At 39.7% G+C, this 16,118-nt stretch overlaps 1 protein-coding gene and 1 long non-coding RNA gene across 4 annotated transcripts in view; one reads left to right on the top strand and one right to left on the bottom strand.

Annotated features, from left to right (window-relative positions):
• Window positions 1–8,881, top strand: part of LOC128813724 (uncharacterized) — a 37,447-nt gene extending 28,566 nt beyond the window's left edge. For all 3 annotated transcript variants that reach the window (XR_008439140.1, XR_008439141.1, XR_008439142.1), the window contains exons 3-4: window positions 5,869–5,954; window positions 8,521–8,881. This is a non-coding gene — a long non-coding RNA (uncharacterized LOC128813724). The remainder of the gene's footprint in view (window positions 1–5,868; window positions 5,955–8,520) is intronic.
• DOCK3 (dedicator of cytokinesis 3) overlaps window positions 1–16,118 on the bottom strand; it is a 183,947-nt gene that overhangs the window by 24,679 nt on the left and 143,150 nt on the right. The window contains exons 33-40 of the mRNA XM_053989064.1: window positions 13,896–13,981; window positions 12,062–12,088; window positions 11,819–11,914; window positions 10,067–10,127; window positions 9,492–9,585; window positions 8,659–8,807; window positions 3,905–3,991; window positions 2,210–2,314 (exon numbers count right to left, since the gene is read on the bottom strand). Coding sequence (XP_053845039.1) covers window positions 2,210–2,314; window positions 3,905–3,991; window positions 8,659–8,807; window positions 9,492–9,585; window positions 10,067–10,127; window positions 11,819–11,914; window positions 12,062–12,088; window positions 13,896–13,981 — 705 coding nt within the window. The remainder of the gene's footprint in view (window positions 1–2,209; window positions 2,315–3,904; window positions 3,992–8,658; window positions 8,808–9,491; window positions 9,586–10,066; window positions 10,128–11,818; window positions 11,915–12,061; window positions 12,089–13,895; window positions 13,982–16,118) is intronic.

Below are 16,118 nucleotides of genomic sequence, written 5' to 3'. Positions count from 1 at the left end.
AGAAAGGCTAGAAATAGATGCAGAATTCATAGAAACATGAACAATGACTTTTCTAGACAAAGGGTCTTAAAAAATCAAAGATACAGAAAGAAGTGGTTATTTTCTGTCTTAAGCTATACAGCAATAGAAAAATACATGAGAAAAGGGCTTGGAGTTATTTGATCACTTTAAATCACTCCTGTATCCATTTGAAGATTTTAAATCCATGTAAATCTTTTTCTTCTCTAGAATAGCTGCTTCCAATCTCTTTACAGTGTGATCCATGCTGATGTGACTGCTAATGGGCTTAGTCTGTGCTCCACAGTGTGTGTGCTGTATGGATCATTAGGGAGAGAAAGGAGGAGGATGACTTTTAATGAGATTGCTACATTAGTAATCTGCTATCAGAAGTACTGCTACCAAATATAATTGCAGAATTAACAAGGATTATAATTATGTACGCTTGTGTTCGCTGGTAATTTCTCCAGCCAAGGATCCACGTTGTTACAGCACTTTGCAAAGAGTCAGGGCTGAGCACAGGAAGCTCAAGCAGTGTCAAACATCTTGGCCATGCAGGATCCCAGGTAAAAGTGAGGATCCACAAGATAAAATATAAGCTCCAGTCACTGACAGTACTTCAGATTTAGGAAGGCTTGTGTGCCATGATGACTGTGTTGTCACTTGCTGAAATATTTGTTGTTAGATATAAAAACCAGGAATTGTCAGTTTTCTCTGGAATCTTCATGGGGCAGCTCTAGGTTCACACTGCAGCATCCCTCCTTTCTTTGGATTCCTCTGCAGGGTCTTCTGCACACTGCTTCAGGGTGCTGCATTCTAAATTCTGTGAGTAGCAGCTGAGGGAGGAGGGGCTCAGACTGGAGAAAAGGAGCCTCAGGGGGGACCTTCTCACCCACTACAACTCCTGACAGCAAGTGGTAGCCAGGTGGGGATCGGGCTCTGCTCCCAGGGAACAAGGGACAGGAGGAGAAGAAACTGCCTCAAGCTGCACCAGGGGACATTCAGGCTGGACATCAGGAAGAATTTTTTCATGGAAAGGGTTGTCAGGCATTGGAAGGGGCTGCCCAGGGGGGTGATGAAGTCACTGTCCCTGGAGGTGTTAAGAAACAACTGGATGTAGCACTTGGTGCCATGGCCTGGTTGACAAGGTGGTGATTGGTCAAAGGTTGGATCGATGATCTTGGAGGTCTTTTCCAACCTAAATGATTCTGTGATTCTCTGATTCTGGCACTGTTCACCTTCAAATAACATGAAACCATCACCCTTTATGCACTGGTATTTCTTCTCCTTGACTAATTTCAACTTGCCTTTATTATCCCTGCCTGTGTTTCCATTAAAAGACTATAATTAAACCCCAGTGTTGAAATCTTTGTTAAAAAAACCAACAAACAACTTCATAATCAGAGGGGAGTATAAGAGGGCAGCTCTCAAAATGCTGCCCTCTTTGTATGGCTTTGTATGGCTTCATCCTGTGTACCTTGATTGGTGCACCTCTTGTCAAGCCATTCCTTCAAAGAGAACACAAACCATGCACCTCCAGTCCTTGAAAGCTTCCAGTTACCTTGTCCTGTCACATTCAATGGCATCTGCCATCAATTTGCAGGCAGCTCTTGGAGCACTTGTCAGATTATATTCCTTCCTTGCTCTAAAGTAGCAACAAGACGTTGTATAAACAAATACCCATTTAAAGTTTGATTCCTCATTAGGAAAAGAAGAAAATTTCACTTTTTAAGTGGATTGGTACACCAGCAACCAATGAGCTCCAAGTGAGGATGTGTCCAAAGAAGCTGTTTGGCTTTTGTCAAACAGAGGAAATTTTCACTTGCACACAGCATAAGAGTCATCAGACTGGGATTAGAATTCTGTCAAGTGAGACTTTTTTTAAAGTGTGATAATTTGAGATGATGAAAATTAGTTGTAATGACCCAACATTGCTGCAATACAGCATTTTGCTTAATATAGAGGCAATTTGTGCTGCATCTGCAGTTCATCAAAAATTCACAGTGGCGTGAGTCAAATTTCTGATCTCTGTTCCCAAGAACATTCCCAGTGGACCGTGTCCTTCAGTTCAGCTAGAAAAATGTTTTTATTTGTGCAGGCATAAAAAAATATGCTGAATAGTAGACATCATATCTCCAAAACAAAAATACAAAGCCTTAACAGCTACTCTGAGCCTGGTCACTTTGTCACATCCTGTATAAATTTGGCTTACCCGCAGGAAAAATGGGAATTTTCGACCATAAAAACCAACTCTGAAAAACTCTGGTTCTAAGCGCTGCTGTTCCATTATATTGTCGTAATAGGTAGCTTCCATTTTCTGTGGAGGAAAGAGATAGCTGCTATCAGACCCTTAAAGCTGCACTTAAAACATTAACATCTCAAGACTCATTAAAATATCATATTACTCTTTCACCCCTGCAATTTTTTATGAAAAGACCAAAATTCTGTTAAAGATAAAAATTATTAATTAAACCAGTCTACATGGTGGAACAGACTAGAATATCACCATACTCATTTTACATTTTAGAAGATGACATATGAATTTTTCCTGGTTTATCTTATTTTAAATTAAACAGGTCTTGCATGTAATTTTCTTTGCATTTGCAGAATTAATGACAAAGCTGAGATTAAGATCCACGTTGCCTGGCTCACAGTGTCCTAGTCTCTCCTACAGACCAAAATCCATACCACTGCCTGGAAAATTACATCTAATTGGGTTTGCCTTAATTGAGTTGAGGGGCATGAAAAAGGATAAAACAAAATTAAATCATCAGCTCTGTGCACCAGAAGGTTTAACATGGCAGAAAAAGGTGGTTGGAAAGAGGAAAAAGACTTTTTTTTAGTTCCAGTCAGTAGTTTTGTGGAATTGTGCCAATAAAGATGAAGTGTGGGATTTCCAGACCCTTTGGCAAACTGAACCTCCACTGAAAGGCTCCCAGGAATTTCACTGTAGCAAAAGGTGGCTCTTCAAGGAGAAGAACCAGTTTGACACCATTACTTCCACTGCAAGGAACCCTAACTTGCAATATTGCATCCTGGTTTGTGGTCAGTTATCACAAACATTAATTCCCTTTCCAGGAAGGAGAAGGTCCCAAAGTCATTGCAGGAAGCATCAAGGAATGTGGTGGTGATGTGAATGGCACAGAGAGTGCACAGCCAAACTGGTGACGTGCTTTCTTTTGGGGCCACTTCGGAGAAAACAGTTTGTTCAGAAGTGCAGTTTATCAGACCTTGTTAGACAGGTGTCTTCAGATAAAAATAAACTGGATTTTTTAGAAAGAGAATTTAAAACACTGCATGTATCCATACAGCATAAATCTCAAATTTGGATACGTGTATGCTACCCCAGGGGACAGGAGGAGATGAACTATTTTCACATTCGGAAAGTTTTTAAATAATAATGGGAACTTCAGCTTTTTCTGATTAAAGCACGATGCTGCAAATGTGCCCTGATTTCATCACGTGTTTGGTTGTATGAGAGGACGAGATCCCTGTAAACTGGTAAGAATGCCATAAACATTTGTCTTCTTCATTCTCTCTCGTTCATCTTATCTCACTGAGGCACAAGCTGTCCTTGATTATTTTGGAATTAAAATGAAATATGTATTAAAAATATAATATTTTATACAAAAATATATGTAAATATGCCATTGCAATAGGAAGCCCAGCTCCTCTATGTGTGTGCTGTCTTCATATACTCACAGGATTTTACTGCTACGAGACTTGGAATTATTTCAGTGGACCTCCAAAGTCATCAATATAAATCAATGGTAAGGAGTCTCAGTGAATGCATGGAGCTCCTTGAGGAATGTGATTATTTTTTAAATTCAGAATGCTCTGAGAGGAGAGCAAAATGCTCTGGGGAATGAGGTAAGAGTCTGCAAGGAGAGAAGGTGCTGCCACTTACCCGGATCCAGCTGAGGCTCTGGTAATCATAGAGGCTCTCGTACTGGATGGCCAGTTCTCGGCACAGCGGGATGCCGAACTCCCAGCTCTGCGGGGCCAAAGCAAATCACACTCACAGCAAACACAATGCTACTGCCAGCTCAGCTGAGAGCAATATGGAAACTCAGTTCTGGGAATTCATTTGGTATGAAATGGCAGAGATTAGACGTGAAAATGCAATGCGGTGAAACCATTTCCATTAAATAGCAGATCAGTTCCTTCTAAAAGATGGGAACAGAGGCATATGTTCCGTGGAAATTACACACACATACTGCTTGTTCTGACAGTTCATTTATGAGATTGGGAACTTATCTGGAGAAAGATAATAAAACTAACAATTTTTCTTCGTGCTAGACATCCCTTCAACCCACCCCCAACAGCTCCTTTGCTTCCTGCACTAGAACTCCCTGGAGTACAGAGTTAGGGCTTGGCTCCCCAGCAAAGTGCTCCCCTTCCCAGGCTGCTCCTTCCCACTGAAAGCACAAACTGTCAGGCAGTGGGAACACTCCAATACACATAACATCCTCAGAACTGACCTGCATTACTGCAGTGAATCAATATCCATATTCAGAAAGCCACACTCTTTTCTTCAGCTCCCAGTCCCACACAATAGATCTCTCCTAGCACACCATACTCATCATCCCAGAGGTCTGGAGGGACAGAGACCCACTTTGGGCACACCCACACTGAGAGAAAGACTCTCCTGTTACCTCAAGTGGCATTTTGGAGAGCTCGTTTTACACTGACATCTCCTCTTCCATTACCTTTTACCTGCACACACTGGAAGCCTTTTGGGGGAGTGGCTGTTTCTTACCATGCTTATGGTAAAGGATTTAGAGCACCAGTTGAACCTTTACTGGATTAAGTTTTATTATGCATTACTGGGCTAATTTGCCAGTTGTTTTACATGGGACCCTGCTGTAGTGAAAACAAAATTGATGTGTGAGTTAGACTATCACCTTAAGTTTTAAGAATATTAATAGCAACATTGTAAATTTTTGGAAACAGTCATTAACAGCAATTTTGTAAAATATTAGCACTTAATATGGAAACAGTTTTTCTGGTTACATCTACCTTCACATAAAAAAGTGAATCTCTACTGTTTGATTTAATTTATGAGGCAGTCTACAGTGTTTCCCTTTAAGCTCACATTTGTAGTGTCTGCTCTCTCCTTACTACCACTTCCTTACTACAGCTCTTTAGCTTAATTTAATTACAAAAGTTTCAATAAAAACTTGCTAAATAAAATATTGTACCAGAATCAATTTGGATATTCTGATAGTATTTGTAGTTTGGGAGTATGGAAGGCCTGAGATTTATTTAGATCAAAGCAATAGACACAATAGGAAAGGAACTGAAAGACCAGTTTCTTGATTACTCTGAATATTAGTGAGGTATTTGTGATCTCAAATTAACAGGATTTTTGCTGTGGGTTGTCAAAATCCATGACACACAAATTGATCCACTGAACTGAGATCAACCATAGTCAGTTAAGTGTTTGTATTTGCAAACTCAAACACCACTGCATTTTATATGGTTTCAGCACATTATTTATAGAGATTTACAGCACATTCTTATACATAGATTTTTCACTCCTCAGCTGAACTATGTTCACTTCTAAAACATCTAGCCAGGAATAAATGGCTTTTTTTTCCCTACAGAGAATGCGAGCAGTTTTACTTCCAAATGGGATGCTGTGACTAAAGCCTACCTAACTCTCTAATCTGTCTTCTGGACAGAAGCAGAAATCTCACCAGCTGTTTTCCCTCCAGGTGATCTGAGGGATGTAACCTTTTCATGCTCCTTTTCTGATGTCAATTAAATGAACAACATATAACCACATCTGATTTCGCTATATACTACCTCTTCTACATGAACCTTGATACCATTCCTGTCATCCTAACTCAGGCTCTCTCTTTCTTTCAGTTTCCACACCAAGAAATTCCACTGTGCTACCTGAGTATTCTGCAGATACAAGGTGAGATAGAGAAGTGAAGAAAAACAACATACAGGTAACTTCCTAAAGAGAAAATGATTTGTAGATATTTGAAAGGAAAAGGAATGAATGGATGTCCAAGTCACTGGAGCTTCAATTTTAAAATCTGTGATGCTAATGAGTAACCTCTTCACAGTACAGATAATTAATATGTAATTCCAAGCGACATGCAAGTGCCACTTCCCTCTTCAAATAACTTCCTGATGTCTCCACTGGTAATTTTCCTCATTAGTGCTTTCTGTTTTGCTGACCTGTGATGTATTTGCATGTTGTGTATTACTTGAAAGCCACATTCACAGGGCATTTATTTGTAGCTTTCTCCTATGGCACCAGCAGCTCTCAGCTGACTGCACACAAGGGGGCATAGGTAGAGACAATCAACCCTTCTGAATGCCAGCCTTTATTTACTCACATCCCAATGTGCAGATTTCTTTTGGAAATGATTCCCATGAGGGTACACAAGAGAAATTATTTCAAGTGTTGGGTATGGAGCACATGATCAAAAACTAAGTGCTTTGGGAATGCTGCTTTGGGTCTCTGTGTGCACTTGGCTGCACTAGGGAGAAGAGACCCTGCAGTGCCACGATGGGAGCTGCTCAGAATTGCCAGTTAATAAATCCAGCAGTGAACTGGACAGAAGTGGGCTGTGTAGCTTTCGAGCTATTGCTGTGCAGAAACATGATCAGTAGAGTTCAAACTGTTCCATTCACAGATGTCTTCAACTAGAGAACTTTTGGGTTTTAACAGTCAGAATTGTAACTGAGGGTTAAAAATATCTTCAGTTTAAGTTATGTACTTGCACACACTGCCAGCTGAGCCACAAACCAATTCACAGCATAGTAGAAATCAGCAGAAAGGGGCACATGACCAGGGAAAGCTAAAAGGGCTTTGGAACACCATGTTCCTTTCCAGCACAGGGCTGCTGCTGACGCTGCTGAGGGTGGGAGTCAGTTCTGCACCCACTGCAGCATCCCAGGCCTGCCACGGGCTGTGCCACTGGCATGTCACAAGACACCCTTGTGGGCAGCTTCCCTCCTATTCCTATCCTGAGAAAATTCTCCTATAAACAAATGCAGAATTTTTACAGCCTTTACACTCTGCCTTGACACCCTCACTTGGTGGAAGAGGCCAGGAGCAGCATGAGAAATGGAACTCTGGAAATGCAACTGAAGGACAACAACAAATCCTGCTCTGCAGAACATGAGAGGGGACCATCTCAGGATAGTGCAGAAAGAAGCTGTCAGACACAAGTAGAGGGAAGCAGGTTTCTTCCATTCCCTGAGCTGTTCCCTGTCACAGAACAAGAGTGCTGAAAAGGAGGATTTGGCTTCTCACCATCTTTCACTTCCATAGTTTGAGTGATGTACATACTGCTTAAGTGGATTAGTTAATCATTCAGCTACCATTTGTAATAAAGGAGGATTAAAACACAAATCAAGTAACTCCAAAAACATCCAGTGGGGAGAAAACCTCAAGAGGTTAACACTCTATAATCTGTTAGGAGTTTTATAGCCTAATTACATCAGTCAATTTTTACTCTACTTCACTGTGTATATGGATTCCCCGTTGTTGTCAAAAAGAAAGGCTCACTTGCTTTCCATAGTGCCTCTATCATCTCTGTCTAGTCAGACAGTACAGTACTGCAATATTTGCACAAACCAGTTATTTGTTTGTAAGTGCAGTCTGAAAATCCCTGAAAATTTCTGAAATGAGAGAACCATATGCAGTGTTACCACAAAAGAGCAACTCTGGCAGACACATACACAAAAAAAAAAAAAAAAATCTAAATTGCTTCCTCATTAATGGGCCATTTCTTCCTTCACACAGGAATGTGACTTCCTTTTGCAGGTTCTTTAAAAAATGTTTCTGCCATATGCAACTCCTATTACCAGGACTAGGAATGAATTATCTATAATGGCAGCCCCATAAGAACCAACTCACATTTGTATTTAATGCCACTGTCATTGGCAAAATCAAGGCACACATACAGATGTTATGTCCCAAGAACATAAGCCGTAGGAATTTTCCTAGAGAAGGGAAAAATTTGAAAATACTCCAATAGATGATGTCACTTTTAAAGTTCACCTCTGAAATGTTCCTAAAACACCATGACACAAGGGACTAAAACATCTACTTCTGCAGTAATTGAAAAAAAAAAATTAACTGTAGCAAACTCATACTCAATATATGAAATTGAAATGGATTGATTTTCTTCTTGTGCAGTGGATGGAATTGCACTTTAATTGAAAATCACTTTAAAATAAGCGACACTGAAAGGACTTAAATCTTTTTCAATAAAGAGACCCTTATAGCATTTGCCTGCCATTTCCATGTGTAGGTTAAGCACAAAACAAGTTCTCAAATGAGTCATAGCACAGCAGTTTGCATAGACAGCTACAAAATGCAATCCTGCCCCCCAAAAGCTGAGGAACAGCACTCTGCCACATCAGCTGATCCAAGGCTTGGTTTAAAGGTTTAAAAATGTTCTGATGTTTGTCCTGTTGGCCTCCCTAATCCATTCCAAATGCTATACATAATGAAATACCTTTTCTCATCTATTTTTTTTTTTTTTTTTTGTCCAGAGAGCCAATTTGTCATGCTATAAACCCTTTTGAAAAAAATTTACTTCCAGACTACTGAACTGAGATGATGGCTTGCAAGCCCTAAGTCAGTCAGGAAAAGGGAAGGAAGCTGCTGGAAAAGAGAAGAAGTTGGCATACCTTCCCTTTGTTGAAGTAATGGATAATCTTACGGCACAGACCTTCCTTACGTTGCCACTCTGACTGAGATGGGTAATGCAGGAACTCTCTCAGAGGTCTGTCCTCCCACTGAAGCAACTCACAGTACAAAAGCAAAGTGAATGCAGCCTCTGTAGGAAAGGCAATTATGGAGCACTGAATCAATGACAGCAAATAAACACAGTCAATACTGAAAGGTCACAGACCTGCTTCTGACACAGTCTGTGATTTCTGATCTATAGTTTGCAAAAAAAATCTCAACTCTTACAGGACCATTAAATTATTCAATTACTTAAAATAGCAGCACGTGATTTTTAGGTACAAATGGTCAAGTTTCTTTTTACCAGCTTCTTGATTTAAATGCACAGTCAGATGTTCAGATCTGTAGCTAGATTTGGGGCCTGCAGCTGTAAACAGAGCTTGGACAACACAGCATTAGAGTCCATACACGTTCCAAGTGCTCCCTCAGCACTACAAGGCGAGGAAATATGACAAGTGATAATATAATGGTGGTTTTGCTAATCTTCCTTTAAATTTTATTCCACTGTTGTGATTTTTTTTTAAATCCATCTTCTTCAAAGAACACTTTAATGTAAAATTTGAAGTGCAATGCAATAATCATGTGGTTGTGCGGGCATAAACAGACAGTATTTAATGTGAGGAAAGGAACTGGGCCTCAGCTTCTTGCCTTCCTAACTGCTATAAGTGATTAATGCAAATTCTTTCCAAAAGAATGAGCCAGATATTATATCACATCAGGAGAGTTAAAAATGTCATGAGGAGTTCAAGCAGACTCTGTGGAATGTCTCTCTCACCTGTGTAGTTCTCAGCCTGCAGGTGCATGTCACAAAGCTTGTGGATATAGCGGATGTACATCTCCTCCTTGTTAATTTCAGATTTGTAGAAATTCTGTGAAAGAAAAAACAGAGCTGTAACTCTTGAGACTCTCCATTCAAGCACTCAGCAGCATCTGTGGATGTGAAAAGTTATTGAAAAGAGAACACATTCTTAGTGGGGAAAAAAAAAAAAGTAATAATTCTTTTCACACTCACACTGATCTAACCCACTAATTTTACTGTGGCATGATTTTTTTTTCAAAATGAAGGTAGTGAAAAGCTGAAAGAAGAGGTGAGAGAAGTTGTAGAACCTGTGTCACAGTGATACACAGAACTCAGCTGGACACAGCCCTGAGGAGCCTGACCTATCTGACCCTGCTTAAAGCAGCGAGTTGGATCAGAGGCCTCCAGAGGATCCTCACGATCCTCATCATTTTCTTCTGCTTGGATTCTGAAGCTACACTTGCCTGACACAGATTCCTATCCCAGCCTTTCCCATCCCAGTTTCAATGAGATTGCACAGTATCACAAAGAGATGAAGGAAACATCTTTACCATTAGGTTAACAGTGCAGCCAATCTTCTTGTTTTCTGTTTCATCTCCTTTCATACAGTCCCTAAGAAAGCAGAGCAATGTTGAAACAAACATCTGCAAAAACGGTCCTTTTAAAATAAATTTGAAGCTATCTTATCTTCCAGACTTTCCCTGGATGACAAACAACAAATAATCATATATTTAATTTTATAAAATTTCTCTAAGAAAAATTTCCATATTAGGGCTTAGATGATGTGAGAACTGAGTGTCCCCATACAAGTTTGCATCTGTGAACAAGCACCTGAAATGACTGTTTCATCATTTCTTACAAGAATCTGAACAAAAATCAGTTAACAGTGGTCAAAAATAATCCAAATGCAAGATCTACTACAAAAGTAAAAAACTCTTATTTATCCAGATGTAAACATTTAGTCCTAGTCAAAGGGTTGGCTTCCATAAATGCAGCTCTGCAGTGTGGTGTGCTACACAAGGATACAACCTGAGGGATTTAGATTAGATTTCTAACTTTTGCATAGGTAAGTTAAATCACAAAATTTATCTTTGGTGTCTGGAATATTTTAGAAATTATTTCTATTCAAACGGTACAAGAGACGAATTTTTTAAAGCAATGACACAGCAAACCATCTTGAGAACTACTACAGCTACTGACTGGCAGCTGGGCTCTAAGAAATGCCTGTGTATTTCCAAATTCCAATGCCCCATTCCAGTTCCCTGTTCTGGGAATGACAAATCAGCTGCAGATTGAAAATCAATTAAAAACTGGTATGTGTTTCTCAATTAAGCATGTTAATGTGTATCTGTGTGTCAAAGCTGCCTTGCTGGCAGCTGTTTATCACTAAAAAACAAAAAACAGAAGCCAAAAACACATGACACCCCCCACCCTCCCCCCTCAAAAACCCCAAGCAGCTCCCCTGCATTCCCTTTAAATGTGTCTCCAGTACCTGGTTGTGCACAGTAGTTGTAGAGCAGTTGTTGCCAGGAAAAAAATATGAGATTGGATCAAGGTGGTAAGGATAACAAAAAGAGCAAACTAAAAAGTACAGAAAAGGATTTGGGACTGCAGAACACCCAGCCTAGTCAGAAGGTTTCACCTCTAATGAGCAGCAGCAGAAGAAAAAACTATTTGAACTCTTGTCAGTAGGCTAAAGATAGAAATATCTGGGGCAGTTCTATATAGGTTCAAATTGTCTATTATTAAAAAAAAAACAACCCTCTGAGTGTGTGTGTATATATAAATCTAAAGTTAAAATATTTCCTTCTAACTAAGTTAAAGCTCAGCTGCATTGACACAACAGTCCTGCAAACTTCAGTTTAAAACTAAACGAAGGCTGCCTAATTTATAGTGAAATCTTGCTCATGAGCCACCAGCTGATGTGTCAGAGTTCCCAGATAAGTTCTGGAAGTTCTCCAGCCCTGCAGGCCTGGATGAGGCATTCAGCACACCTTGGTTCAATGAGGCTTTGGGGATCACTCTTGCATTTAACATCTATTTTCCTGAATTAGGTGAGATCATTTCAGTGACAGAAGGAATTAATGTTTTAGCAACCTGAATAAACCTCAGTACAAAACTATCAGGAACGAGCACAGAAGAATGAGATGAGGATCTGGGATGTTTGCTCAGAACCCAGCAGTGATGTATTGACTTGCATGCATGCAGCTTGATAGTCAATAAAAATATTCCCTGTAGGAATTTGGTACCATGTCTCGACAAACTTCTTATGCTTAGAACGTGCTCTTGCTGCTGTGAGATACCTGTAGTCGAGCAGACGCTCCATGAGCCGAGTGACTGACGTGACAAAAGAGATTCCAGTCTCCCGCCAAGTTTCCTGCTCAATCTTCTCCAGCAAACTGTTTGGAGATGGGAAGACAGCAGGTGAGGCTTCCAGGGAAATGGTGCAGGGCATGCAGACTGATACAGACAACTTGGTTTCTCCCTCATACATATAATTTGGTTTCTCCCTCATACAACAAGTTCCAGAAGAATTAGCATCTTACCTGGGATAAGGCCCAAAGAGTTGGGTTCTACTCCAGGCAGCATGAAGTAAAGACAAGGAAATTACAGAACTGACAGGAGAAGGGACAAGATCCTCACACCGCCATTTAACAGATACGAAGAAGAGCAACACTCATGGCAATACTTGATTCCACATTATTACCTGTAGCTTAAATACTGCTAGCAGCAGTCAGAAACTGAAAAGTAGTCCAAACCTACTGCAAATATTTCTTCTTTGCTCATCCCTCCATAAATTTTCATCTCTAATCAACAACCAACTAACCCTGAATCACATTGTATTTAAACTGGAAATAAGAGCAATCTGCTCCTGCCTAGCACTGACAGTACAGTGAGCACCCATGAGCACCACACAGTAGTGAAGGAGAAGGCTGGAACAAGAACAAGGAACATTGTGTTTCAAAAGTGAAGAAAGAAAGCAAATTTACATGCCTGTTTCCCTGAAACTGGATTTCCAGACAAAGAATTTGCCACTTCTAGGAGAAAAATTCTGTTGGGTGTCACATCCTCCAAAGAGGCAAACTCTTCAGTACTGGGATGATTTACAGCTGAGGGAGCCAATTCCCTTTTCAGCAGTATAGTTGAGACAGTAGAATTCAGGGTCAACTGGTTTTTTCACACAGCATTTACTAATTTGTGGAATTTTTTCCTCAAATTGTCTCCTCATATTATTGTTCTCAGACAACTTGGTGGGAAATATAAACTAACTGGTTGCTGGAATTCCAGGTTTCTTGGTAATGCATCCAATCACTATTATTTAAACATGAGTAAACAGCTACAGCCCTTGAATTCTCAACATTTCAGGTAATGAATGTCTTCAAGTGTAGCAAAGGCACACTATTCCTCTTGCCACATGAATAAAAAAAAGAATAGATATTTCCTTTATCCCTGAAATAGACTTACTTTATCTGTACACATAAGATCCAAGACTTCCCAAGGCTGTATATACACAAATCCAAACTGAATACATTTCCATACTTCCTGAGGATAAGCACATGGGATAGGCAGGCAGGCTTATCAAGCTTGAAATGAATGAATGTGCAATTGCAAATTCAGAAATAGAATTACTGATTCCAGCAAAACAAAGGTTTATGCCTCAAACAGCCTGTGTGCTATTGGGGGCCATGTAAAATTGGAGTATATGGCTAGAATTCTGCTAATGATCTCTCTGGCTCACTAGAATATTAAAAAAAAATGGGTTAACTGCTCTGCACTGTCAAGAGTTCAAAATAATTCCATCTGAAATAAACTAGTAACACTCAAAATGAAATTTGGAGAGAAATCAGTAATCAAAAAGGATGCAACACAAAAGTAGTGAAATGTAAAGTCAGACATAAAATCTTCATGTTTATCCTTCTGAGTATGAACTGTTGGTGTGAAAGGAAGTGTCATAATGGAGGAAGCAACTGGCAACTGTTGAACCAACCAAAACATAGCCTTCAAAAATAGAAGGAAAGAAAGGAAAATCTCCCTTGCTCTAACAAGGCCTGACTCTGTAGATACTACAATGTCTCTTTAAACAGTCCTGAGACCAGGATCTCACTCACTGCTATGGAAAGAGAAGGGCCCTGGCTCCTCCAGCAAATGAATTTTTGATAGGAGGATGATAACCTATGCAGCCTTTTATTAGATGTCACAAAGACAGAGAAGAATTAAGGTCTCTATATTACTTCCAGCACTACTTCACTGAGCCATTCCATGGATGCCTGCCAGGAAGGCCTTTCCTGCCCTCCCCCAAGATCTGTGGCTGCACAGATCAGTGCCTGACTCTTCCAGTGGCCCTGCACAACACGAGGAGCATGAACTGGCAAAGCTTACAGCAGGCTGAAGAGTTCCCTGTAGTTCTCATCACCTTTTCCTTCAGACACCAGGCTGTCCAGCTTATCGATCAACTCGGCCTCCACCTGCAGGAAGGAGACCAAATCCATCACTCAGAGACTCTTCCAGTGAACCAGCACATCAGGTGAACTGGATCCTGAACTATAACAGAATATCCAGCACCACTGCTCTGCTGTGCTGGTTCTGCTGGTGGAATTGATTTGCAATCACCCAGGCATTATTCTATTAGAAGATTATTTGTTCATTAAACCCCACTTTTTAAGCCTCTCTATGATTATATGACACTTTTGCTTTTTCTTTCACTTATATAAAGGGCCACACCAACATCATTATGTTTCTCTTAAAAAGATTTTGAATACATATTAATTCCCACCCTAAATATCAAGTGTGATATCAGATATTCTTATAAAATTGATTCAAGTGCATAAATTGATGTATGTAACACTAAATAAAAACAATTTCATGAAGTCAGAAATCTTGCAGAAGACAGTTTCACTACTAGTGAAGACAAAGGCTCCTAAAGGCTGAAACTATTTGCAGAAATATGGCTTACTTTTATTTAAAAACAAGCATAGTTTGACCACCTCAACATTTTTCAGCTGCCAAATTGCAAAGGAAGTAAAGATGGGAAGGAAAAACAAATCAACCACTGCTACACAAGTGGATTTGGTGCTCTTGCTGCTCAAATCATTAAAGGCAGACCTGATTTCATCCCTGAATCAGACTGTATTGTTATCCAGCCTTGCTGAAAAAATAACCTTGTAAAAACGTGAACTACTGAAGAAAATTAAAAAAGGGCTTGAAAATGAATTTTCAGGGTTTTTATGTTTTCTGACAAACAACTGAATATTTAAAAGGTGAAGAGTAGCTCGGAATTAAAAAAAAAAAAACAAACCAACAACTCCCTTTGTTTGTGATCTACAGTGACAACGGAAATCAGTAATGCCTGTGTCCAGCTATCCAGCATTATACTGGAAAGCAAATAACTGCCTGGTTCCAGCAGATAATGTTAATGAAGTATATTACCTTTTGGAGTATTGAACTATTTATTTAATCACTAATACAGATGATTATTTCATCTTTAACCTTAGAAGGTTACAATATATGCTTCATAAAACAGTGTGGAAATTTGCTCCACAGGTAATTTAAGAAATATTCTTGGAGCTGTAGTTTAAAATACATTAGTGAGTATAAAAATTAAATGAAGATTACAAAGAGTTCGTCTTAATACAGAAAATATAAATAGGCCCAGAAACTCGAAGGTGACTGTAGATGCTTATTACTGTAAATTCCAGAGAAAGACTGTTCTATTGTTATGCTAAAACCAGTGGAAAGAGCACTATGATCAAAATGCTATTGCAATAATAATAATAATAGTAAATAATAACAATTGTAGCAATCATGGGAGTTGAAGAGGAAGAAAAACAAGTTCCTGGTAATACTTTTCCACACAGCCTATAATAGATCAGGCTATGGGAAAGGTCTGCTATTCTCCTGGAATGATAGATTAGATCTGGCATTTTAATGACTGTGCAAATAACTAATCATATGAATTATGATAATTTAATGGTGATTTGCTCCTTCAGAGCACTTCTCTGCAGACACTGGCCCCCAGTACTGCCCCAGCACAATGACAATGAAACACTGTCCTCTGAGGATCCAGACCAAACCCACCCTTCATTAGCAATGCTCTGCACTTCAGGGATCTGGTTTGCAGTGGAAAATCTAAGCAATTCTCTGACCATGACTGGGAAACAATGATGAAGATTTCTCTCCCTGATTTGCAATCAGAGTTCACAGCAGGTAGAAACTGCAGAGCTCTTGTTGGACTTAACCCTTCCCAGAGAGCTGCTGCAATTTCTGAAAATGAAAGCAGCTACAAAGTCTGTTTCAAGGCATGGTTAATGATTTAATTATACAACACCACTTCCTAGCTGCAAATTGAAGACAGAGAAGCAGAAAGCACTGTTTTCACAAAGACTGGTTAAATCTTTACCATCCCTATTTTTGGTTCTCAGTCTGACCCATTTAATGTCTGACTAATAATCTAAGTGAAACCACTGGGAGCAGTGATAGCCCAGCACTTACAAAATTCTTTTCCCCATCTGTGTGTGCTGAACACATCCCTTCTCTTCCTCATGTTCATGGGGAATGCAGTTTGCACTAAACAATCTTAGGGGTCTTGTGATAGTTTTGTGAATT

This window comes from Vidua macroura, chromosome 13, assembly GCF_024509145.1.
Source record: "Vidua macroura isolate BioBank_ID:100142 chromosome 13, ASM2450914v1, whole genome shotgun sequence".
In the NCBI taxonomy this organism is placed as follows: Eukaryota; Metazoa; Chordata; class Aves; order Passeriformes; family Viduidae; genus Vidua; species Vidua macroura.
The sequence above is the reverse complement of the archived record's forward strand: the minus strand, read 5'-3'. Positions and strand labels throughout refer to the sequence as shown.